This window comes from Kryptolebias marmoratus, linkage group LG21 (genome assembly GCF_001649575.2).
Source record: "Kryptolebias marmoratus isolate JLee-2015 linkage group LG21, ASM164957v2, whole genome shotgun sequence".
In the NCBI taxonomy this organism is placed as follows: Eukaryota; Metazoa; Chordata; class Actinopteri; order Cyprinodontiformes; family Rivulidae; genus Kryptolebias; species Kryptolebias marmoratus.
In genome coordinates this window covers 10565322-10588971 of record NC_051450.1, presented here as the reverse complement: position 1 = coordinate 10588971, position 23650 = coordinate 10565322, and the positions used below count along the sequence as shown (strand labels likewise).

Genomic DNA, 23650 nt, shown 5'->3' with positions numbered 1-23650 from the left:
AGAAATAAAGAACAAAAATCAGATTCACCTGCACATCATTGCCAGCTCACTATACACATTTTGACGTGTTCTTCACAGTTTATATCCCATTTGATGAGGACTTGTAAGCAGCCGCATCAGAATGTTTTCGCCCTTGATGAGTTGTCACAAAAACAAAACTCTTACTTTTATTGCGAGATTTTAATCAAGCTTCACTACAATCACTGATTGTTCTGCTCCTTTTATTTATTTGATTTCATATATTAAATGGAGAGGCTGTTTTGATTCAGGAGTCCTTCACTTAAAATCAGTCTTAAATAAAGAGTAGGAAATAGTGTCTATAGCTTTCTCTAATGGTTGTGTTTGTCTAGTTTTAAACAACTAAAAATACTTATTGAGGTTTGACATTCAAAAAAAGAATGTGCCTGATTTAAGAACACATTCGTTTCTCAATGTAGGTCATCTTGGGCTTATTAAAAAATCCTTTGTGACAGCTGAGTATTCTGGAGAAATAAAGTAAAATGCGTGTTCTTGTGGGTGACAATATATGTACTTTTTTTGTTTGTTTGTTTGTTTTGTTTTGAGGCTTCATCACAGATCACTATAAAACATGGTGATAAAAATTAATTTACATTCACGTCCAAATCTCGGATTCATGCTTTCATGTTTTAACCCCACATTTTTTTTAATTCAGTAAGAATACATTCGCGTAAGGAGCAAACCTCAAAAAAAAAAAAACGGTTCATAAGATGACAGATGATCTGGAATTAGAAGAAAGAAAACTTAATCCTAGCATTAAATATCTATCAGTTAGTATTTGAAGCACACGCACATAACAGCATATAAATAACTTGCAAACCTGTTTAAATTGAGGTAGTTTTGACACAAATTATCTGAGCAGCTGTGGAGAAGTAACCAACTGGGATGGTGGATTTTCTCTTGGTCAGACATTATTGCAGGTTCAAAAAGTTATTTGTTAGAAAAAAAAATCAATTTCACAGGAATCAGACTGTTTCTGCTTTTTTCAATTAACAAAATGTTCTAAGCAGCATGACCTAATTAAAGATTTAAATAGTGCTGCTCTTGTTTACAAGGTTCATGCACAAACATTACAGCAATAGCATGTTACGCAATTGTTGCTCACTTGTTAAATGCCTACACTTATATAATTGGCTTATAATTCAAACTTGACGTAAACCAAGTCACAGTCTTTGTCATTTTGACATTTTTATTAATTTGCAAAAATGTTGAGAAGTAACCGGTTTTTGTTCAACCATATTTTCGGAAAGCCCACTTCATTATCTTTAGCTGAGGCAAACCGTAAAACCTGAGAAAAGAGTATTATTTGACACCCAAATGTTGCTGAGCTGACAGAGGTGTGTTTGCAAAGATCCTGACTGAGACACATAAAAAAATATATATATAAATGTGTGTGTGTGTTTTAAAGTTTAAAAAAACCTTTCCTTTATCTTCATTTGTTTCAAAGTAAAAATCGTAAATTCCAAAGCAAAAATAATTTCAACTAACTTTAATTTTCAAAACATCCCTGACTATTGAAGAAGGAGTTGGCATTGCTTTACCAGAAGTAAAAACTAAAATGTAAGTCTGTTACCATCAGGGATTGGGAAGTATAGCAAAGGTTTCTGTAGATGTAAACTCAATAATGCAGAACAATAGGAGAAAATACGTTCAGTCTTAAAACTTATAAACAGCCAGCTTCTACTCTTTTATCTTAAACTGATGTTGTCTTAGGATGCACCTGCATGTATTTATTTGATCACAATGGCAAACCACAATCTAATGTTAGCGAGACAATGATGCACACAACTTAACCATCTAGCTAACATATATTAAATTTGACCAACTGGAGTGTTTTGACCTTCTAAACTTTTGTCTAAATTGAGCATAAACTTCCTTAGATAGATAACTTTCACAAAATATCATTTTATATTGTATGTGAGTGGTTTTGTACAGTGCTTTGAAATGACTTTGAACTGAATTGAAATTAAACAGTTGGAGTCAGAATTTATATCCATTCATTATGTTAAAATGATCTGGAGCCTTTTATGGTTGATTTGAAGAGTTCTTTTTTTTCCAGGCCTCATACAACTTCAGTCATTTTTAGGGCTAGTTCACAAATTGTCAACAGCTTTGAGTTTGGGGCTTTGAAAAAGCCATTTCAGAGACTAAATGTTAGTCTATTTTATCCATTAAGAAACCAGTTTTAATGTGTTTGAAGACATTATCCTGTCAAAAGACTAATTTCTTTCAGATTTTTAACCATTTAGCTAATGATTTTAAGTGAATTTGAAGAAAATTGGAGGTAGTCTTTCTTCAGAAGTACTTGGAAAAAAAAAATCAAATTAGCCTTACAGCACGATGTTACAACTACTATGAATGACAAAGGGTACAGTGTTCTGGTGCAGTGATTCCCAACCCTGGTCCTCAAAGAACACTATCCTGCATGTTTTTATTGTTTCCCTGCTTTTCAGCAGATCTCCAATGTCTGCAGAAGCCTATTAATCACTCACTCCTTCAAATCAGGTGTGTCAAAGCAAGGAAACAACTAAAACATGCAAAAGAGTGGTCCTCGAGGACCAAGTCTGGGAATCACTGTTCTAGGGTTTGAAAGCCTCCTTCAAACATATTTCTTATGACTGTGGCCAAATACCTCAATCTTTGTCTCATCTGACCAGAAAACCTTTATTTAGAAGGCAGTTGCAATTTTTACCTAAACCTCAAAGGTGTCAGTTTTGGAGCACAACTTTCTTTCTTGGTTCATGATGATGTAAAACTGGTTAAACAGCAACTTCCAGTTCATGACAGACTCAAGCCTCGGTGGTAACCTCCACATCCTAACCAGTTTCCTTTCCTCTGATGGTGACAGGTGAGTACTGGTCATTACAATGTGTGCTGTCAACCAAAGCCTTTTTATATTGGCAAAGAGAAACTACAGGCTGCAGTCAATCATGATCAAGCAGCATCTACAGTCTGTTAATATTTATGCATCTTTTTTTTTAACAAAAATGTTTTTTCATTAATATTCTTGAACTAAACTAAAACTATTGTTCAGATAACCTGAATATGCAAAAGTAGCCTACAGAATTCAATTAAAAAATAGTAAAGCAACATAAAATAACTGCTTTATGATTAATACAGTAACCTAAAGAATCTATCTACCTACACTGCAGTGATTCAGGTCAGACATTATGATCCTTGTTGAAACATTTATGAAGTAGTTTTTTTGGGGGGGTTTCATAAACTTTGGAGAAGAGGAGAGTATATCTTAGACAAAATTAGGTTGCTATCAGACAAAAAAAGAAGTGCAGACTCCAAAATCAGATTATCCAAGCAAACATTATTATGCAAAAGTCCATTATTTGGTTTTAGCAGCATAAAACGTATAGCGCTGCATATAAATATGTTCAATATGGTACATCTGTGATTGAGAGAAAAGACATAATTCTCTGAAGACCTGCATACCAATAGGTTAGTAAATCAGGATAATTTCTGACACGCTGGTAGATGAAGAAGAAGAAAGGGATTCCTTTATGAAAGCCTTTTTCATCAAAGCTGGACACATAATTCAACCCTCATTTTAATCAATGTTTGTGTTTACAATTCAAGCACTTTTTGTTCTGTTCAGAGCCTGGAAAAAAAAGGCTCTTCTGTACTTTTGGGAATTGTTATGGCAAGAACGTGTGAGCAGCAGATGTGTCAAAAGTAGAACAATAAAAAATTGAAGCTCAACCATGAGAACATCTTGTGGCTCTATGATAATATAAAGAACAACAATTCTGATATATTAAAAAATTGGAACTGCCCACTTCATTCTCAGAATCATGACAGTAATAAATATTTTAAATATTCTTGTTTTTACCACGCTGTATGCCTTTTGATTTGATCTAAGGTATAATATTTCTAATAAAAGTTAAATAAACATTGAGTGCCAGAACCTTTAATTAATATTGCATTTTTTTTCTAAAGACATTTTTATGAAGAAGCTTTCTTTTTCACTGAGAATAAATCTGCATCTTAGATTAGAAAGAAAAATAAAGGAATTGCAGCAGAAAAATTTGAAAAAAACCCAACTCTTTTTAACTGATTATTGGCTGATGAATAATCTGCATATTTCTAAAGCTGAGAAATGTAAAAGTCTCTGTTTTTGTTTTCTCCAGCACTTTAAATGTTGAAAGTTCATTTAAGTTGCATCATATAACACTTAAAGAGCCACACAGACAAATCTTTACATGTATAAACATTAACCACAGAGCATTTCTGAAGATGAATTCAAAACACCAAAGGTAAATTCAAGGAAGTACATTTTTATTGTTAATTCTTTTTTGTCCCAGTGTGTGAGTGCTTGCAAATAATAGTCCCCTAACACCATCATTGTGATCCATGATAATGACTGACACCCCTTTCTCTTTGATATTCTGCAATATTTGATCTTTCATTTCCAATTTTATCAATTTACCCTATAGGACTATTTGAAGTTAAACAATTTTCAAAGGCCTCCTGATAGGAAAGTATACTCTCAGGCATACAAATGACTGTGAACATATTGGCCCTTAATTAAATGGCCTCAAGCAGCACCAGCTAATTCCGCATGAAAATCTACACACAAGAAATCATGCTCTGCAATCAATAAGGTTGTCATGGAGGATCCCATTCACAGCAGTGACTAGGAATAGCAAGCAGGCAAACTTCTGGAAGTCAGCACTTGTGCCAAATGGAGTGTAAAAACACATTCAAACGCAGCAAAAACTCAGCTTCTCAATGTGGCTTTAACAAAAGGCTTGAATCTGTTCGCTCATAGCTCATTAATAGTTTAGTTTCTGTCCTTTTGTGTGAGACCCAGCAGACACTGGTGGTGAACCTAAAGATTGTGAAGCCAGAGCACAGACTGTAACAGAAGGGCTGATTTAGCAGCTAGCATGAACACCAGCTAGGTCACTAGATGTATCCGTTCCAATCAGAGCGTTGAAGAGAATTTTCAACATACTTCATTTCAAGATCGACGAGGTTAATTTCCAGAACTGACACCCACGTCAGTTAGCCTCCAACCTGTTTTCTTTTTTTTTCTCTTTTTTATACACCATATTATTTAGAGAATATCTACAGGTCAGACGTAACCCTAGAAGTGATGATGCGGAGGTGAACCTGAGTCTCAAGTCCCATAACTGTCAGGGGTTTTCAGCAGTGTCAGCGTGTTGACAACTGGACTTCCACACTGACTGATGGCCTGCTGATAGGTTCTGTCAACAAGCTGATTTAACGAGAGCAGAGGAAGTCTGTCTGAGAACCCTGCAATAACTGTTCATTACCAGTTACTGTATGTACCTAAACCAGGATAGTTTCAGACTTTTATGTCACGCCGTGCAAAACTATTTATTCCTTGTTACCATGAAAGATGGGCAGTCATGAATTTGCATGTGTCTGTCTGTCTGGTAGCAAAATACCTAATTAACGAGACAATAAATTTTATTGAAACTCACAGAAAGTAATCACTAGATATACATCTACAACTGATTAACTTTTGGAACTTCCCTGATTCATGGTGGCTGCCACAGTTAAACAAATTTAGCAAACTTAAAAAAAGGCTCAGTCATCTTTACAGATACTGAGCTAAACTCATACTCTGAGTGCTAACAATTCACTCTCTTTATAAAATCTGTTTAGGACTCCAACATTGTCAGAATATATATGTAGACTCACTATTTCTGGGATATTATTGCAAGCACGAAGTGGTGTAATAGTATGTATTTCCCACAATTCAATGCAAGCATGGATAGAAAAAAACAGGGATGTAACTCCTTTAATTAAACATTTCACATAGCCGAGCCCAATCATTTAAAAAATAATTAATTACTCTTGTTGGATCAGTCTATTTAAAGGCGTTGCTGATGGGTTACCAAGGTTGCTTTTAGCTGGAAATTGATTTTTTTCCTAATTTACACCAAAATCGTTTGCCAGCGAGCTGCAGAGGACCCATGTAAATAGTTTGACGTGAACAGGAATAGACCAAAGTCAAGACAGTCAGTATGTTTCACCTTACTGCAACTAAAGCATTTTTTTAAAATAAACTTTAGTTAGATAGAAATGTGCAACCACCTAAACTAGTTTGCAGTCAGACTGCAGTGTTGAAATATGCTGCCATCAAGTTTACGGTGATGCAAGTTGCGGTGGCAGTGCCTAAATGGTGCATATATTGAGTTTGTTCTGTGTTGCATGAAATAAAACTTTTTATTATGGTATTTAACATTTTAATTTGACAAACTGACAGGAAAGCAATATAAGAGACACAAGTTTCCACCAAATCTTATTGTGCAAATTATTGGTTTTAAACTGATTTCTGCCATCCACCAACATCTCGATTACTACAAATTTCCCTGTATGTCTCTTTTTTTAAAATTTATTGTTAAACTTTTTTTGGTAACTGTTTGGACCACTTATTCTTGTTTATTACTGGTTTTATGTATTTCGAGCATCTCACGCAGCCAAGTCATCTGCTCTCCTCTCCAGCCGTATGAAAGTGAGTCACAACAACTTTGTCAGCACTCAGCATCAACCTGTCCAGCTAATTGTCACACTTGAAGGAAGTCTTGCCCTTCTAACATCCATTTATCATGCTGTAATTGAAACCAAACTAATTCACATCAGCTTTGTGAGATACAGATTGTAATTGTGGCAAACAGTTTGTCACTTTTAGTTCCTGGTGGTCATCTTGTCTGAATTTGCCAGAGCTCTTTTTGAAGGAGGGGAGGTATCATTTGGCTTTGAGTCTAAAGAAAAATGCTGAATTCTTTAAATCTTTGCAGAAAAAAATAAAGTATCTGAATCTTATATAACACTCTGTTTCTGTTGGAAACATGATCACTGTGTTGCTGCTGTTAATAAACAGAGCTGCGGAGTGACATTATGTTTAGGATCCATAATTGCAGTATGCCCAGCAGTTTCTGATACTACTTTCTGCTCTGGAGTGGGCGAGCTAATAATGTTGACAGACCCCCCTTTTTTTTCATTTTTTTTTTCATTTTTTTTTTTTTTTTAATCCCAGCAGCTGTCAGGAGAGATGCGCTTGCGCGTCTCCGCACAAACCCAAACGCTGTTCCACCGGGCGGTGCGGCTCAACACCATCCTCAAAGTGCGCATAAATGGAGACGGGAATTAATGCTACGGATCAGACAGCTGACTTTGGGATAAACCTTGCAGCGGGTTTCATTCTGCCTTGATTTAGGACTTTGTTTCGAACCAACCTACTCTCTTTAAAAGAATTCCGAAAACCCAACAAAGAAGCGGTGTTTGCGGACTGATAAGTCTGAGGACGTGGATCCAGCGCGTCGCACCAGGTAACCCAAACACTTCACAGGATTTTTTTTTTTAATCTTTCGTCTGTTCGAATCTGCCTCCAACTTTTAGGGCTATTCCCCATTTTTTTTTTTGTCATTTTATTGCTTTGCAGAAGTTGTTTTCATCATGAATCAAACGGCGGGAGCCACTAATGCGTACCGCAGATGCTCCAAAGGAGGCAAGGTAAGAGGAGGACTTTCTGGCCAAGTTTAGCCCAAACTCGCCGACTGACGCGGCTTTTCAGAACTTGAAGTTGTCCCTGGATGTTGGCTTGTAAGCTCGCAGGAGGCTTTAGATGCTGATTCCAGTTGTTTTGGGTCATTGCGCGTCAGTGCTCTCTGGAGATGAAGCGAACAGAATTCAGTTTTCCAGAATTTTGAAACTTTTGAATAATTTTTTAATGCAAATTCAAAAAAGAAACGTATTGTTTTGATTACTGCCGTTGTTTCATAATCCCTCCCTGTGTTTTGTGCATTTCTTTGACCTGCTACATGTTCACCATGCAGTGCTGTTTTACCAAGCGTGTGACCCACATTTGTCTGCCTCTGCCTCTGCTGCTGCTGCTGTGTGGATGCACAGCAGTCAACAGGGTGAGGAGAAAGGGAAAGGAGGGTTGTTGAGGATCAGGATGAAAGGCTGTGGATGCAAAGCTGCAGAACGTGGGAGGACAGAGCGGATAAGGAGTGAGGAGGAAAGGGGACAACATGACAGACTTTACCCACGAAAACCCATTTAAAGTGGAGCAGGATCTGGTTTCTAGAGGTTCTACTGTCATCCCACAACATTTCACTCTGCCAGAGATGAAGTCTGAAAACTTTATGAAACAGGGAACATCCACAACACACTCCTCACTGTAGCCAAACACAATCAGATAAGAAGTAGTACTTGTTCATAAAACTGCACATTACTTTGCAATGGTTTCAAATCACCCATATATATTTATATACATATGATTTCTTTCTTCTTCTATAGAGATTAGCAGAGTTTTCATTCCAGGCTTTGTACCTAACATTTTGTTTTGTTTATTTATTTTATTTTTTTGTCAGTTCAGCAACTTCACTGACTTTTAATGGATCACTCAAGCATAAATAAGACTACCAAACTTTAATGGATGAACTAGTGTTGTCTAGACATAACCTATTATTTGTAGGTAACTGTTTAATTGGCAGCAAGTTACTAAGGATCAACTAATAACTACTCTTATTTGTTGTTTATCCACAGCGGTGGATACAATTGGATGGCTAACCATCAAGACGATTCTTAAAATGCTTATATTGGGCATAAAATACAGACTGAATGCGTGAATATTTAATTAAAGACAAACCATAAATATTCAGAGCAACTAGCTCAGGCCCCCTTTCAGAGGATGATTGCCCCATTACATTCAACCAACTTCCACAACTCATTAGAACAAGGCTGGATTGCTGCAAATTTGGCAAATCATAATGCTGCTGAGCTCTTAGTGCTCACTAAATGGGGCTTTCTCTGTTATATTCTGTGTCCCAGTAATGCTCCTCTGCACCCTCATCATGGGCTGTGTGTCCGCCCTGACACATAGACTGTGGACCATGTCAAGACGCAGCTATTTGCTAGAAGATTGCACCATACTAGTACACTATTACGATAAGTGTAATGTCTGCACCAGGTTGTTTCCATGACCTTGTCATAGAAACTGCATAATCTAGGCTTGAGGTCTGCAAACATCATCCATATTCTGATTTTTTTTCTGTCATCCTGTGTGAATGTTAAAAAATAGCACTAATGATAAAATGATAATGATGTATTTTCAAAAAGAGATAGGCAATGTATATAAAAATAGAAGAGGCATTCAGGTATAAAAAATGAAGCCAGCTTGCAGTTTAAAAAGGAGTCAAAACTTCTTGCTACAACTAATGAGTGCGGAAGATATATGCTGAATAATGTCTAACATTAACTGTTTGCAGACCAGTATATTTAAAGAAGTCTTTAATAACTATGAAAAAATGGCGAGACTATATATGTTATATGGCTTATTAATTGAAAATCCAAGTGATGATGAAGTGTTGTTGAATTCTTTTTCTAAATTGATCAAAACTTTTATTTCTCATGTTCTGTGAAGCTTCAACTCCCTATGAAATCAGATAAAATCCACTGCTGTGGAACAAAAGTGGTGAAAACGAAAGGTTAGGGCTCGTCAGTCCTGATTGAATATTTGGTATGTTGTGTTGACTTTTGTCCTCCACGTCTTGTTCTTCCTGTTTGTAGTATTCGGTTTTGTTTTGTTTTCTCCAGCAGGTTGATATAATTGTCCGTGGAATATTTATGGTGTCCTTTCAGTCCCAGCTTGTTCTAATTCGGGCGTGTTTCGTCTCATCTTTCCCATCAACGCCGAGTGAGAAAATAGATTCCGACTGAGCAGCTCTCCTGACAGCGGGATCTGTTTCAGTGTGTGTCCTGTGGCCACTTTTAGCCCGCCGGCAGAATAATATCAAACACTTTTTTTTGTTGTTGTTTTCTAATTGTGCCGGTTTAAAGCTTCCAGGATGCAGAAGTTTTCTCTTTCTCTGCTCTCTGTGGACTTTCTATTTTCAGTCCTGTTGACGGTGGATCACTGCTGAGACGTTTCATTGTTGATTCATGATGCTCAACTTTGGCCTCGGTGCATTCGGCAGACCTACAAACTAGATGAGCGTCATGGTGGTCATGGTTGTCGAGTTTGTGACAGTGTTTGACAGGTTTCTAAACACCTGAAAAGAACAGAGACCATGTGCACGGGGGCTTTAGATTATTTTTTTTAGATCCCTGACAAATTTACTTGACATTAAAAATCAGACAGTGATGATGGTTTTAGAGCTTGTTATATTTTATTTATTTAATATTTTTGTCATATCACAATGAATGGACTGGGATGTAAGAATTGGGCGTTTCCAGCACAGCTTTACTGGAAATAAAATGTGTTACATGCTTCATGGGTCATTACAACTTATTAGCAAAAAATTAGCTGCACTTTTAAGTTTAGGAAGAATCATTGAGGATAAAAATGGAATACTGTCCAGCATCACATCACAGTAAATCTGCTTTATTTACAAGTCTTTAAGGGATGTTGATTGTCATACTGTTTACTGTCCCTTTTGTGGGAAAAGATGGACGTTATCAGCAGTTTTAGCAAAATATGAAAGATGGTAACATTCTAATTAATGTGAACATGCATGTTCCTTCACTGTTTGAGATTAATTTTAAATTTGCAATTACAGAACATTACCAGTCATGATTTTAAATTCTAACAGGTGTGTTGCTTTTTTATTATTATTTTGATATTTTGATGTTTTGCAGACAAAATCTGTGGTGACTTGTGTTGATATGTACGGGGTCACAGGTTTCGACTAATGTGCTTACAAACCACTTCTTCTGCTTTGCAAATATGGAAATTTTTAACAGCACATATAAAAACAACTTTGCCCACATTAAAATGAATGAAATGTAATGTAAATCAGACTAAAAAAACAAACTTCTCTAGAAAGTTTTCCATGTTACAAGGTAAATCTGGAGCATTTGGACAGTATAAATGCTGCTGAAGTAGATGTTTCTGGTCAGAGGTATAGTTTAAAAAAATGATACAATAAAAAGAGGGGAAAAAAGTGTAACTAATGGACAGCTATATAAAGCTTTGACAGATAATGTTTTCTCTCTGTATAAAAAAAGAGAAATTACTACATGGGATTTTGTTCTCATTGTTAGCAGATAAAATATAGCAAAATAAACAACCTTCTCTTAGGTTAGGAAAAAAAATCCCGATTTGTTGAAAGTCAAATATCAAAAGTCTCAAAAGTGGCACAAAAAAAAAAGATAACAGAGGATATATCTGTAAGGTCTTAAGTGTCCTTCAAACTCAATCTCTTGAACACAAACTTTATAGCCTCTGAGGCCTGTTTTTGATGTGAGTTTGAGTCTGCAGGGTTGCTCCGTGCTCTGATGTGGAGTGTGAGCTCGGTTTTAAACCCTTTCTATGAGTTTGCATATTTGCAAGCATTCCACTGGGACTCACTCTTACTTCAGCTGTTGCCGTAGCACACATGCTTTTCTCTTCTACCCCACATTGAGCACAAAACCAAGCATCTTTGATGGCAGGAAGTTTGGCTGAATGCAAGCTCATCTTCATGCTGGTTGTTTTAGGTCCTTATCTGCAAAACTGTAGTTGTACCGCATTTCTTTGTTTAACCTTTTATGCTGAACTTAATTAAAAGTATTCAATTATACTAATGTCTTTTGGATCTCTCTTTTTCTTATTTAAACACTACATCAGTGATATCAGAGTGTTTACACCTTATAGTTTAATTTTAAGAATTAAAAAAGTGAGTTTATATCATTTCTCTGTGGATCAAATTAAAAGTAATGTGATTTTATCTGAATTTTTTAGACTTTATCAAAGCTCAAAAATAGTTACAGTATTTTTTCAGTCAGTCAGCAGTGTGCAAAAGGTTTCAAATCGCTCCTAATTATTTTATTTTCTTTCAAAGCAGCCAGACTTTCGTGTAATCTTTTAAAGCAGTCTTGATCAATATGTTTTCAGACTTTCTGAAGGTCTTTCAAAGTTTATTTTTGGACTGGAATGCGTTTTGGAAACAGGAAAAAATCCAGCAGAGATCTAACACAGGACCTGAGAGATGCGTCACCCTTTCATTTGATCATGTGAATGACAAGTTTTCATCTAATAACTCTTTTAGAGACACTTTGTTGGTAAATTATTGTTTCCTGTATCAAACGTTATTATTCATAGATTCAGCTAAGAAAAATGAAACAAACACAAACACTTCGGGGTTTTGGGTGGGTGCTGGTAGTAAACGATCTGAGAAGGTCTATGTGTCAATATGACACTGGGTCATCTGATTTAAGGAGCCAATTTTATGCCTGAATGATTCATACGTCACCGTTAAATGACAAACAAAAACCCATGTAAATATGGTTAGGCACTGGACTAGAAATGAGTTAGAAAGCAGTTAAAGTCCAAATCAAAACTATGGAAGACCTTCAGAAAGCCAGAAAAATTACTGATCAAGGGAAAAGTAAAATATTACAAGAAAGTTCTGTTGAATCATTCATTTAAAAAAATGAATGATTCAAGACATTTTGCACAATATGGACATTTATTTATATGTGTGTGTGTATATATATATATATATATATATATATATATATATATATATATATATATATATATATATAACTANAACTACAAGCTGAAATACATGTTTCTTTCAGTACATTTAAGTAAAGATTAAATATGTGCTTTTTTAATCTCTCAGTGAAAAAAATAAAAATAAAAATCTGATTTTGCACTTCTGCTATAGACTAATGAAATAACCAGTAGAGGGCAGCGTTGTACTATAAAACTAAACCTGTAAGAGTCTCTATTTGGAACTTTTGTTCAATTTTATGGAGTTAAATACAACATCTTTTATTTCACTTTTAGAAAGCATGTTGTTATGCATATTACAGAAGGTTACTAAGGTGAAAGAATGTAGCACTTGTTTTGACTTGCATTAGAGTTGCATTTATTCAATAACTTTTTTCTAATACCTATACTTTCTCACCAGGTACATTTTAATTTTTAACAGACATTTTATTGTGTCTGTTTTTTGTCTCCCCTTTCATTTCTCCAATGTTTTTATTCTATGGTTGAGACTTTCTGACACTGTGCACTAGTGACGGGTTGTAAAAATTCTTATGGTTTTTGCCACAAATTTAATAAATAGGATTTTTGCAGCTGGAGATATCCCAGCACTTCTCCAGAATCAATGCAGAGCTTAACTTTCTCTCTTTCTTCCTCTTCAGTTCCCGCTGCTCCTTTTTCTTTTCCTCGTCTCGGTCACAGCAGGCTAGTTTGATTATCTTGGCCCCTGACAGCCCTGCGGTCCTGCGTGCGCACACTAAATCCCAATTAGCTCTTCTAGGTTTTTTTTTTTTTTTTTTTTTTTTGAGTCGTTTGCAACTTTGCTAATCTCTGCATAGGCAAAGCCCAGAAAATCCCCCTCCTCGTTCTTTTTTCCTTTTCTTTCTTTTTTTTTTTTTTTTTGATTAGAGATTCATGATGAGAATATGAAAGTTTAATTTGTGCCGCTTAGATAAGACACTGAAGAACACAACAAAACTTAACTCATTGTGCCACGCGATGAATATTTATTAACCGCTGTGAGTCAGACAGAAACTGAGTGAAACTGACAGTTGAAAGCATAATCAGACTTTTTTTGAGTGTGGTTTTAAGAACAACCACTTGTGACTTTGAATTAAAGCCAAGAGAAAGGAACGGAAGTCGAAATGGGCCAACCTTTAGTTGAAACTCTACTTTTTTTTGTACTTCATATAAGAGAAAGTTTTTGGCAATAAAATAAAACATGAAAGTTTGTTTGGGAGTTCTTAGCATCATATTTAATAAACTAACTAAAAACTCTGCTGATGACAGAACTGTTTCCATTCAACAACAGCAGCAAAAAATATTGGCAAATGTGGTGAACTGCTAGTTTGCTTGTTTTTTTTTTTGTTTAATTTTCTTCTGGTTCAGTCAAAGTGAAAGCCTTGATTAATGACCACTGACAAAAATGCAATAATGTATTTTCCTGTGTTTGTATGTTAGCCAAATGTCTGACAGATTTCGACAAAACTCTACATCTGATTAGCTTTTGAATTGGACACAATTCAAAATGGCTGCAACAGGTAATCAGACTTGTCAAACATCAAAATGGCAATTATTACAATTTTACATATACTGAGCTAACATTCAATGTGGTAGAAGCTGAAAGTCATTTCCAACATGTACTCCAACTGATCGTGCAAGATTTAGTGACACTGTGTGCAGTCATGCAAACAACAAAAGGCTAAATTTCCATCTATTTGTAAATAAAAAAGGTTGATCTTAGCTTAAAACTCTGGAGTAAAAGGGCAATATGCATTTCTTTAAAGAATGCTAGGCCTTTAATTATATTGTGTTCACGTCCCTGTCTTTCTTCTGGATTACATCTTTGTACTTTCTACTGATGAAAGGGAGAAAAACTTTGACAAAGTAAAGTTGAAAAAGTTAAAAAAAAAAAAAAAAAGCCAAAATGCTAAACAAATCTTTAGAAGTTGAAAGGCATTTGGATTGAGTGCAGACTCCTTAATTACAGCAGCGTTATTGGCCAGCAGCAGGGCAAACACCAACGCAGGGGGGCCAAATATTGATCCCCGCTCTCATTATACGCATTATAATGCACAGTTAACGCTCACTTCCTCACAAGAGTCTATGGAGATCATGATTGATTTTCTTTTTTTTTTTTTACCCTCTTGTTTGCCTGATTGGTAAAAGGGCAAGAAAATTCCAGTCTCAATCATCTTTGCACTTTGATTTCCTTTTCTCGTCGATCTTTCAGTCATTTTGCTGACTGTGGCAGGTCAAGCTAATCCATTGGACAGGATATTCCCGTATATGGTTGAGATCTTGGAGCTGGCTTTTGATGATGTTCTTTCATGCTGTTTGCAAACACATAAACGCTGATGTCTGGTTGTGATGTGATGTGATCAAATGTCTCAACTGTGGTTGTAAAAGACAAATGTTTCTCTGAATTCATAAGAAAGGTTTTGTACGCCTTTTTCAAAATAACATTTGGAGCCACCTCTGAGAGCTGTGCCTCCATAAAATAAATAATGCAGCTTGCAGAATATATATATATTTTTTGTTGTTGTTGTTTTCATTTTCACACCAGCAGATGAAATGTGTTTCCCTCCTAAATGTGTTGGAGAGTTCTAATTCTGCCATTGCAGCATTTTTGTTTTACAGCAGCTGACTGGTGTGTGTGTGCGTCCACTTAATCATCGGCTTTTGCCTGAGCTCACACTACAAAAACAGGAAGTCCTTGGGTAAAAACATGCAAATACACTGTGGCGCTTCCATGTGTACACCCTAAAACAAAACACAGTGTCGGTGTCGCTCTGCTGCAACCACTCAGCTGTAGGTCTCTGTTTTTTTTTGTTTTTTTTCCGGGGATGATTGACACCACGGGGAGTGTAATTGCATGAGTCACCGGGACCTCCGTGGCCCTTTGAGTGAGTGCGTGGCTCGGCAAAATGCCTGGGTCATGACAGCCCATCTGGTGGTGTATGTCAAGCGGTCAACAAGGCCCGATGAGACAAATGGCACCACAGCAGTAAACAGTGGCCGAGGGTTGGAAGATAGACACTGAAGCCATATCTAAAATCACAAGCACATCCACTATGTGTCCCCCAGAGGCCTTAGCAGCCATTGAATCAGACTGAACTCAATGCATTTAAACCCCTTTGGTGTCATCAGAGCCTGTCATACTGCATTCATATTTACCAGTTTTATATCTATCTAATGTGATGAAACTTAATTAAGCAAGGTTTCAGTTGATTGTTGCAGGGCGCTGACATGCAAGAGCAGAAGGCTTTCGGTCAGGATGTTCATGGAAAAATTTAAGATGTCACTCAGCAAAGTGGCTTCATGCATAATGAAGGATGTGGAATATGCAACCAGTAAAATGAATAGTTTTCAAATTGTTAAAATTAAATGAACTGGTTTGCGTTGTGAAAGGTTTCATTTCAGGCTTTTAAAAAGAATCCACAATTTTTTACAAGAAAAAAGAAGAAAACAGATTATACTTCCAATAGGATTACACCTCATCTCTCATTATTTAAAACAACATGTAATCAGTTTTTGTAATTGAGCCATAATTTTACTCAAGCTCCATCCTTATTTCCATGAAAAGGAATATAAAATTATAGGATAAGTGTTTATTTTCTTGCACAAACACATGTTCTTGCACCGACGAGAAAGGAAATTCTATTTTCTGCTGAATGTACACATTTACTTAGATTTTTTTTTTCTGATCCCGCATCAATACTCAAAATGAGCTTGTGTGTTGAATGGCCTCAAAAATCCAGAGAGACATACTGTATACAAAATTCCATACCTTCTCGTGTTCTTTATGCTGCCAAGAAATCTCAACAATACAACGCTACAGTAATGTTATATATGCTTGTGAATAGCTTAAGCCTCAAAAGACTGCATTTATTGTCCAATAAAAGCTTAACTGTATCTCTTAAATTTACCCTGAAGCAACAGAAACTTTATTTATTAAACCTCATGTGATCTGACAGTCCTCTGAAAGCAGAACATTTTTTTTCCTTTAACACAAAAAGTCATGAAGAAGGTGACACAAAGTTGTAAAGTGACAAGTCTGCATGGTGACATTGTCCGCTACGATGTGTCATTTTTTATCATTATTTCAACATGAGGGTCTATAAGTCATCAGTGACAATGAATCTAAATGCATTATTAAATGATACTGATCAGTGTTTGTGTGCTGTTGCCAAAAATCTTCTTGAGTGCTGTGAAGTGCACAGAATAGTTGTCTCATTGCACTTTTTATTACTGCAAAACACCACTTACTGCTTTTAACTGCACTCTAAATGGCTCCCATGTCGTTTATATTGAACATTTAATTAGAAGTTTCTTTGACATGACAAAGCAAAACAAGTGCAAACATGTTATGAGCTGGGATGAGTGTGACACGGTGGTACAGTGGTTAGGGCTGCAGCAAGAAGGTCGCAGCATTTCTGTGTGTGGAGTTTGCATGTTCTCCTCTTGTATGATACTCCGGTTTTCTCCCGCAGAGGAAAACCATGCATATTATATTAAATGGTAACTCTAAATTGTCACTAGGTGTGAGTGATGTGCAGTTGACCTGTCCATGCTTTACCCCACCTTTCTCCCAACTCTGAAGGGAGAAGTGATCAAAAGGAAATGAATGAATGGGAGAAAGAAATATGTCTTCATTTTATTGCACCATGAAGGAGAAAGTGTCTTCATACTCACCTACTTTGTTGAGTAAATAAGTTTGACAAATGTGTGAAGTAAACGACTAATCCAACAAATTAGCTAATTAATCGGTCGAAGCGAACACTTCAGGTGTAAAGTGTTAAAAAGAAGTTTGGACTGTGTTACTTTTAACAGTTAAGAGTGAACACAAAAAAGCATTGTCCCTTGTAATTTTACCATTAATGACTTTGCAGTGGAACTTTGTGTATACGCTTCCTTCTCTTAACAAAATGAATGAGTGTATGAAAAATGTCTGACTTGGTATATAAAATAAGCCCTTTAACCAGATCATCAGCAGTGACATTTAAAGATTCATCTGTGGTATTTTATAAGTTCCATCTTCTCGTTTATTTTTATTGATTAGACCAAATTTGATTTTGGGAGCAACAAAGACCAGTGTACAGAAACACTGTAAATTTGGTGTATTAGACAGAAACTAAAGCACATAATCATTTATTTTTTGTTTGTCTTAAGCATATTGGATTACCTGAAAATTCCCTTTTATGAAGCCAATAAAATGTTTATTTAATTCCACTTATTGATTATAATGCTGACGGTGCTCCATGAATTATCTAGGCCTTGGGTAATTTTTTTTCCTATCTCTATGCTAAGGCCTGATGTTGCTGCATATTTTCTGCATGTTGAGCTATATATATATATATATATATATATATATATATACATACAACCTTCAGGTCAACCCTTTAATTAGCATTCATTTATTTGAGTTTTGTTGAATTTGTGTAAACTGTGCATTCTAATTTTATATTATCATTATTAATAATAATAATATAATGAGACTGTAGGCTATTTTTTTATTGCACAAATGAAAACTTTTTTTTTTTTTCACAGGCATTTGTGTTAGAACAGTTTTCTTTTATTCTCTGAAAATATATTGTTGGGAATTATATAATCTCCTTAGGAAAAAAAAAAAGAGAGGAAGAAAAAGTAAATTGAACCTTTAAATATGTTGCACAAAATCGTTTAACTTGAGACAGTCCTTTGGCCTGATGACTTTCTGCTCCGGTGGCTTGGCCATGACTTACATATTGTTTTCTGAGCTCCATCCTTGCCACACCATGGTTCCAATCTGCAGCCTTTATTGTAATGTATTGCTCGGCCCTGCTACAGACCATTTTCAGGAAACTGGTCGAGGCAATTTTATTGATTTATCACAAAGCGCTGCTGTATAACCGATAGCATGAGCTTCCCAAGCCCTCACATCCCAGACAGATAGAAAAGAAATCATTTGTCTTGTTAACTTTCTTGGTACTTTACATTGTTCTAAAAACAAGATGCTGCTCCCTCTGACAATGAACATGCAAAGTTCAGACATAAACAACAGTTTCATTGCGTCTTTGTCTCCAAAATCAATATTTAGTAAATCCTCAGGAGGCTTGTAAGCGCAGATTCATTATGTGTAACAAAAACATCTGTTGAGACATTATTACAGATGGATAAAAAGCACAGGGACAATGCTGGGTGCTGTCAGACAGTGATCATATGTGCTTTTGTGGAGAAATAGCTGGAAAACTGAGAGATAAAGGGATCAGTGAAGCTATCAAGCATCATTTCAGTTCAATTTTTAACTTGAGTCATCATTAAAGTGTAACAAAAACACATTACTTTCTGATATTCTGTAACTGCTTAACCTCACCTTTCTGCCTGTTTGTATTAGTTTCATTTAATGGGTTTTGTGTCCCCAGAGACACTGCAATCTAAAATCAGCAGCAAGTTGTAAAAGCTGAAAGTAGGACAAATATGCAGGTGCAATGCCAGGAGGAAAAAAAGTCCACTCAGCTAGGTTTTTTGGCTTAACTTGGTTTTGTTGCATAGCTTTAGACCTGCAGTGTATACAAGTGTGCAGGTTGTTGCATGATAGTGCAGGGTGGGTGCCTTGGGAATAAATCTTAATGTCTCTGTTAATGTTTAAGTTTAGATATAATTTAATGTGTTCATTGTGGCACCAGCACCCTGCAGTTTAAGGACACAATGCTTTAGTGACGTTTAGATGATACATATATGTTTATGTTTATGAACTACACTAAAATTAATAGTAGGGAACTGCCCTGTGTCTAAACCATCGACATAAAAAAGATTGATGGTCAAAAGTGAAGCTGACCATATCCGGCTTACAGGCTCTGCTATGTTGTATTTTTAGAGCCACAGTCTGCACACTAGAGATGAGGGGCTGAAAGTTCAATACTTTACCTTTCACAATCATGATGGTTTTCAGGCATTAAGTAACTAATTTGATGCCTTAAAGATAAGGTGAGGAGCTCCATAATCGAGGGGGGGGAGCTTGGAGTACAGCCACTGCTCCTATGCATCAAAAGGGTCAGTTGAGGTGGTCTGGGCATTTGATTAGCATGCCTCCTGGATGCCTCCCTTTGGAGGTATTCTGGGCATGTCCCATGACCCTGGGGCAGACCCAGAAGATGCTGGAGGGGTTATATATCCTCTCTGGCCTGGGAACGATAAGTCCATTGCAACTTTTATTACAAAAGTCATGAAAACCCTGAAGAAAGAGGGCAAGATAGTTCTAACGTGATGTATGATGAACACATCTATTGCTACATTTTGAATGAAAACTGTTGTCTACTGCAGTCTAAAGCAAAATATTTAGTTTCTTATAGGTCTGATAGATTTTATGCTCTGGGTTTTGTTTAAGATTTGCATTCCCCCACCCACCCCCATACAGTTCCAAGTATACAAACTATGTAAATCAACAAAAGTTAACTCCTGGGGAAAAAAATAAAAAAAGGACCTGAGGCGCTTAATGTACAATTTGTTTGCACTGACTTATGACTTATACTGCGATCGAGGGCACTGGTTTTATTTTGGTTTCAACTTGTTATTACGTTCCTGTGTCTATTATATTATATAATTATGTATAATATGTTGAACGTTTAAACAGCTTTGTAAAGCATAGTGGACTAAATACATTAGCTTTTCCTCCTGGTGTTAAATATAATGGAGGAGTTTTGTATATATAATGAAGATCAGAGGTTGCTCAACTGGTGGTTCATTGCCCAGGAGTGTACAGAGCTATGTAGAAACAAAGAGTTACATTTGCTCTGTTTAAATGTTATCAATTGCCTGCAGATCTGCAGAAATTATACACTTCCATATTGCATACAATTGTTAATCACAAGATGCTCACTGTACTTTAAATATGTACCTGATTCTCAAAAGATACATCCTGCTATTAAAAAATCATTCTAAACTGGAGACTGACTACATAAAATCATATTATAATAAAACTTCGTTCTACTAAAATTTTAAATGGATATTGTAGTTTTTACAAATTGAGGCTATTTGATGAACTTTCAATTAGTCAATGTCTTATCACTACACTTCCTGAGTGAAAAATGAGGTAGAATTCCTGCTCAGTGAACCAAGTTCACAAGTATTTCAGATCAGAGAAAAGCATATTTCCTTTATTTGAACAAACTAAACCTAAAACAATTTTATTACACCTCAAGCAAATGGTATAATGTGAGCTTTTTTTTTTTTAACAAAGTGTCAGTTTTCAAATTACTGTAATGTACACACTTTAGACACAAATGGTCTGTGCAACTATCTGCTGCAGGAATGAAAGAATAAAAAAATCCAATACAGAGTTTGCTGGAGCTGCTGTAAAATTTCAAAAGTTTGCATTCTTCTAGAGGGTGAAATGTTGCTCTTCAACATTCATATTGCACTATAACCTGGTGGTCTAAGAAATCAACATGAAAGATTTATCTGAAAAGCAAAACAACAGTGGAATTCACAGAGGTAGCTTCTTTTTCATTGTGTTTCGTCAGTTCAGTGCAATAAGAAGAAAATGCAATACATACATTTTCTAGCGGCAAAGCAAATCAGTGAAATAAAAAAAAATCAGTTTTTATTTTTAGACTTCTTTGGACCATATTTACTGTAAAGTTACACAAATAATGCCGTGCTTCTACACCCCTTTAGTCTTGAATGACCATGCTAATATAAGTGTTGTTCCATCTGAGCCTTGATGCATTCTCCTTGCACTGTAATGTGCTTACATTTTATCAGCTAAATCGAGTTCCACTTTGAAATATTATCTCTGTGGAAAGCACACTTACTGCACACAGAGTCGGTTTTACTGTGCTATTTACCATACGGTTTTCATTTTTTTTCCCTTGCTTGTACACACAGGCCCGGTGTGTAAAATGTCACAATAATTTGCATGCTGACAACGATTTCTACCGAGATTACACCCACCTGATTGATGGCCATGCTGGTGCCCCAGAAACCACCTTGGGTGATGTGATATGAGGTCCCTGTTATCAGACACTAAAGCATATTCCTGTAGTTAATCTTCCCAAATGGGCGTTCACAGAAGATGACTGGCCTTGACTGGTAATGAAAGACAGCCTTTTCTAGCAGAATGAATGAATATGGTTCATTTCAAAGCAATAAAGGAAAGTTTTTTACTCTATGATATAGTGAGAAAGCTTCTTCAGTCTTGCCATCTGGAAATGGGTGATTTGTATAAAGCCAATTTAAGCAAACAGTTTTTGGATACTTTTGGAAATGCACGGTTCAAATGGTGCCCTTCACAAAGAAGCAGAATTAGACAAAAGACAAATGAAGCTCATACACTAATAAACTAATAAATGCTAATGCTAATAAATGCTTTCTTTCTAGTATCCTTTAGTGTAAGATGCCAAGGAGCACATCAAATTAATATTTACCAGCTTCTTTTATTAAAAAAAGGTCAAAAGAAATCATGAAGATTATTGCACTTTGTGTTACTGTCTTTGGCACAGGTGTTATTAGTACAATTTCATTATTGTGGTACATAGGAAGCACAGTAAAAATAAAAGAATCAATGTGATTTGTTTAGTTTGCAAAGTTTGGAATTAGAGTTTCACCCTGCGAGAGCTACCACAGTCTGATAAAAATGCAACAAAAAGTGCCAGAAAATTACATAGGTGGTCTTTTTGATTATTTAAATGCAACCAATAACTGCACTTGCACTTAGACTTGATTTTAAACTAATGCACTATATCACAGTTGAGCTGAAATGTGGTGAAGGAGCTGAGCTGAAAGGCAATGCTTTTGATTTAATGATCTGTCTACTCTCCAACTCTAACCTATGTTCATGAGGTATGGATCATGACTGAAAGAACAAGATCCTGAATACAAGCAGCTGAAAATTAACTTCCTCCTTAGGGTAGCCCGGCTCAGTCTTAGAGATAAGGGGAGGAGCTCCGTCCTCCGGGTAGAGCCGCCGCTTCTCCAGATCAAAAGGAATCAGCTGAAGCAGTTCAGTCATCTGATTAGGTGCCTTTCTCTGGAGGTTTTTCTTTGGAGACCCCGGGGCAGACCCAGAACTTGATTGACGAATTATGTATTACCCAGGAGGAGGTCGAGAGTGGAGCGAGGGATGTCTGAGTTTCCCTACTGGACAGGTTACCTCCACAACCTGTCCGTGGATGGATGGATGGATGGATGGATGGATGGATGGATGGATGGATGGATGGATGGATGGATGGATGAAATTGATGGATAGATGGATCTAGCCCCATCATATAAAGTTACAGTAAGTGTTGACTTGTAGAATCAAATCACAACAACTTTCTCCTTAATGCTGCAATAAAATTAAGTTATAGCAGCATTTTACCTGTCCTCATATTTTACCAACTTGATTTTTTATCAAACATTTGGCTAGTTTTTCATCCTGAGGAATGTCGGCCTTTCACCACACATTACATGGAAATCATCATAAAAAGAGGAGGAAAAAAGTGCCACTAGATTCATTAGGCTGTAATGTTTTGACAAATAAATGAGCTACACATGCGCCATGCACAGCACAGCACCATCAGTCACCTTTAATGGTTCTTAGCATTACTGAGTAACCAAGTCTCATCATTTTTACTCTCTGACAGTAGAGTGACAAAAACATGTAAACGTTGATGAAGTAGATTCTGACAACTCAACTGAAAAAGTTTTACTACTGGGAAGTGACTTTTTTCCACATCTACTGACTGTGTCTAATGTTGTATATTTAACAGGAAGCACCGAAGAATCATTAATATGAGTGATTGGTTGATGGTGTTGATTGACACTGCGATGAAGTGTTTGCTGATGTTGATAGCAACTCTGCAGTAGTTTTAGCAAATCTCAGGTAAGGGTGGGGTAAGATTGCTAGAGTAGATTGGACTTTTTTTTGCTGTTTTTTTTTTTTTTAGATGCCTCATGTCTTTAGTTGCATCTGTATTTTATTACGGCCAGGCAATTGAAGCCACAGATGGATGATAATGTTTTTGCCTGTGTCTGTGTATGCATGAGTTTGTGTGTTTGTCAGTCTGTCTGTTACCTAAATGTCTCCTGAACCACGAGACAAAGTTGAATGAAACTCTCAGAAAGTACTCATTGGACGTATATCTACAACTGATTAATCTTTGAAGGTAACCTGGTTTAAGATGGCATCTGAGTTGTCCCCCCCCCCAA

General features: G+C 36.3%; 1 protein-coding gene across 2 annotated transcripts in view; it reads left to right on the top strand.

The window, feature by feature from the left end:
• The first annotated feature begins 6717 nt into the window (after positions 1 to 6717).
• Positions 6718 to 23650, top strand: part of LOC108234705 (dipeptidyl aminopeptidase-like protein 6) — a 225726-nt gene continuing 208793 nt past the window's right edge. Inside the window, exons 1-2 of one of the 2 annotated variants that reach the window (XM_025005488.2) lie at positions 6718 to 7331; positions 7445 to 7515. In XM_025005488.2, coding sequence (XP_024861256.1) covers positions 7459 to 7515 — 57 coding nt within the window. In that variant the 5' untranslated portion in view covers positions 6718 to 7331; positions 7445 to 7458. Of the gene's footprint in view, positions 7516 to 23650 lie in introns of both variants that reach the window. The other variant, XM_037973277.1, reaches the window with a different exon arrangement.